At 32.5% G+C, this 2,863-nt stretch overlaps 1 protein-coding gene across 1 annotated transcript in view; it reads left to right on the forward strand.

The window, feature by feature from the left end:
• LOC111088496 overlaps positions 1-1,343 on the forward strand; it is a 43,864-nt gene extending 42,521 nt beyond the window's left edge. Inside the window, exon 4 of the mRNA XM_022398798.1 lies at positions 857-1,343. Within this exon, the coding sequence (XP_022254506.1) occupies positions 857-939 (83 nt within the window). The 3' untranslated portion in view covers positions 940-1,343. The remainder of the gene's footprint in view (positions 1-856) is intronic.
• The last annotated feature ends 1,520 nt before the right edge of the window (positions 1,344-2,863 follow it).

A 2,863-nucleotide genomic window follows, 5' to 3' on the forward strand; every position in this document is an offset into this window, starting at 1 on the left:
TTAGTATATATATATATATATATATATATATATATATATATTATTTTTCACAGTTAATTTATTTACCAGTCATACAGTTGTAACTTTTTATGGTACAATATAGTTTCGAAGTATAATTACATTGTCTGATATTCCAGTGTGTGGTAGACCAATCATATTATCACGGTGTTCTTTTGTTGTTGTTGTTTTTGGTTGTATGCACCAATCACCTATAAAAATATTTTATATACGCTATTATTTAATACGGTCAAAAGGTATCAGTGTTTTACTATATGAACCATATAACTGTTTTATTTCTATCAGTCAAGCCAATTACAATCTTTACGTCAGTGATTTCCACGTGACACCATAAGTACCAATGGTATGACGGTATTTAACTCTACACAGAATTTATTATCCCTCTCTGTAGTTAAAGATATTCCAAGAGAGATATCTAGGCAACTGAGGGAATAATGATACTGCGTAAAATATTTCTATCGTAATATAATAAGAATAAATAAATTCGGATATAAGTTTAACTGTCTCCAAGGTAAACAACATAAAAACAGGTGTAGATAATAAAAAAGCAAACTAAGTTTTCGCTAAGCCTTGTTCTAATTAGGCTTAGCATACATATAGAATATACGAACTTGCTATTATATATGTATTCATACATGTTATTTTGCTAAACCTTGTTTTAATTAAGCTTAGCAGACGTGCAAAGTATACGATATTACTATATATATATATATATATTACTATTCTTTTAAGAATGTACAGCAGTAAACTTAATTTTTGTGTTTTCCTGTATGAGGAGATTGTAAATCAAGTATTAGGATAACATGACATTTGATTTTCTCTGATATTACTTCTTCAGGCAGACAGTTTTCACCAATCCAGACAAACCGAAACAGGAGTAGCCTTACGATTGGGTGGAGAGGTGAGTGGTGGGTCACGTGACCCTGTACTAACTACTTTACAGTCTTTGTTTGCGTCTTCTGTTTTAACTTGTAACTTTAAAAGGGAGCGTGTGTTTAATTGAACAGAGCCGATTTCTTTAAACGGCTTGTTATCAGGAACAAAGTTGCATGCTTACTATATTTCATATTGAAATGTATTAATATTTATTTAGCTCTAAATTCACATTATGTAACAGTTAAAACTAACTTGAATACAACTCACCTTGATCAGTTGATTTTTCTTCCTGTGACATTTCAACAGTACAATAATTCTACCGTTTTTATTCATAAAACATTTCAGCAGTACAGCGTATTGACTTACCCTTGTGAAACGTTTCACCAGTACAGCGTATTGATTTACCCTTGTGAAACATTTCACCAGTACAGCGTATTGACTTACCCTTGTGAAACATTTCACCAGAAGTCAATACGCTGTAACCCTTGTGAAACATTTCAACCAGTACAGCGTATTGACTAACCTTGTGAAACATTTCACCAGTACAGTGTATTGACTTACCCTTGTGAAACATTTCACTAGTACAGCGTATTGACTAACCTTGTGAAACATTTCACCAGTACAGCGTATTCATTTACCCTTGTGAAACATTTCACCAGTACAGCGTATTGACTAACCTTGTGAAACATTTCACCAGTACAGCGTATTCACTTACCCTTGTGAAACATTTCACCAGTACAGCGTATTGACTAACCTTGTGAAACATTTCACCAGTACAGCGTATTGACTAACCTTGTGAAACATTTCACGAGGGAAGCTGTGACCACGTTGTGCAGTTTGATTAGGCTTAATTTCGAGAATGTACAATATACTTTGTACTTTAAAATTTTGCTCCGTCAGGAATGCTACTCATAAATTGTCTGTCATTTCACATAGAATATATTTCTTTGCAGGGGGTTATGCAGGGGGTTAGAACATATTGGATAAAGTAAAATATAATAATTCTATTCCTCTAGAAGTATTTTCGGTAATCCAAATGTTAAAATTTGACGAGTTAAAGAGTTAATTTTCTATGTGCTTTGGAATCTTGATGAAATGGTCGATTAACGTGTATTTATTTTGCATGAATATCTAACTAAATATTTATCAACTCTAATTCTGGCTTGCTATATATATTTTTTACGGTTTTTAATGTACCTTTTGTATGATATGGGTTCTTTTGTGAAGCTAGAAAACCCTGAATCTCAAAATAAAACAAAAGAAAATCTTCAAAATTAGCATTACTGTGTGCTTTTCATGTTTCTTGTTATCTTTACAAAGAAAAAGAAAAGGACGGGGCTTTTTTTTTCTTCTTTAACTAATTCAAGCCTTTGGTCTCTTGATCTTACTAGTCATACCCATTCTCCATTTGCTTAAACGAAGTGCCACCTTGCGGTACATTAACTTTACATTTTATGTTTTTTGATTAATAAATGCTAATGTATTTATCGGTAGGGTAGAACATAGATTACAAACTTGTGTTACAATAATTATTATATTTATATATTTACTTTACTTATATATACATATAACACAGAATCTGATATGTGTAATTGTCACCAGGGGGAGTTTATTATACATAAATCAAACGCCACTTGTGCACAGATAGAATATTAAAAACTAACTTACAACGTTGCATTGTTACACAACATTTTAGTTGTAGTAAAAACGGGGCACAGGCCGAAAAAAAAGCTACATGTTTTAGTGGGGTTCTACACCATCGTCCTCAGGGGTATGAGTTAAAATCTGATTCCGACTTATATACCCACATCTCCAAGTTACATTATATCGTCAGCGCCGTTTCGACTTCGAACAAAAGTCCCCCAATTCTCCCCGACGAACTTACAAAACAGATTTATAGTATTTCATTTTTCCCACATCTCGCCCACCATCTTTATTCAATATAATATGTTTAATTTTCTCAGTATCT

This window comes from Limulus polyphemus, unplaced genomic scaffold (genome assembly GCF_000517525.1).
Source record: "Limulus polyphemus unplaced genomic scaffold, Limulus_polyphemus-2.1.2 Scaffold3869, whole genome shotgun sequence".
In the NCBI taxonomy this organism is placed as follows: Eukaryota; Metazoa; Arthropoda; class Merostomata; order Xiphosura; family Limulidae; genus Limulus; species Limulus polyphemus.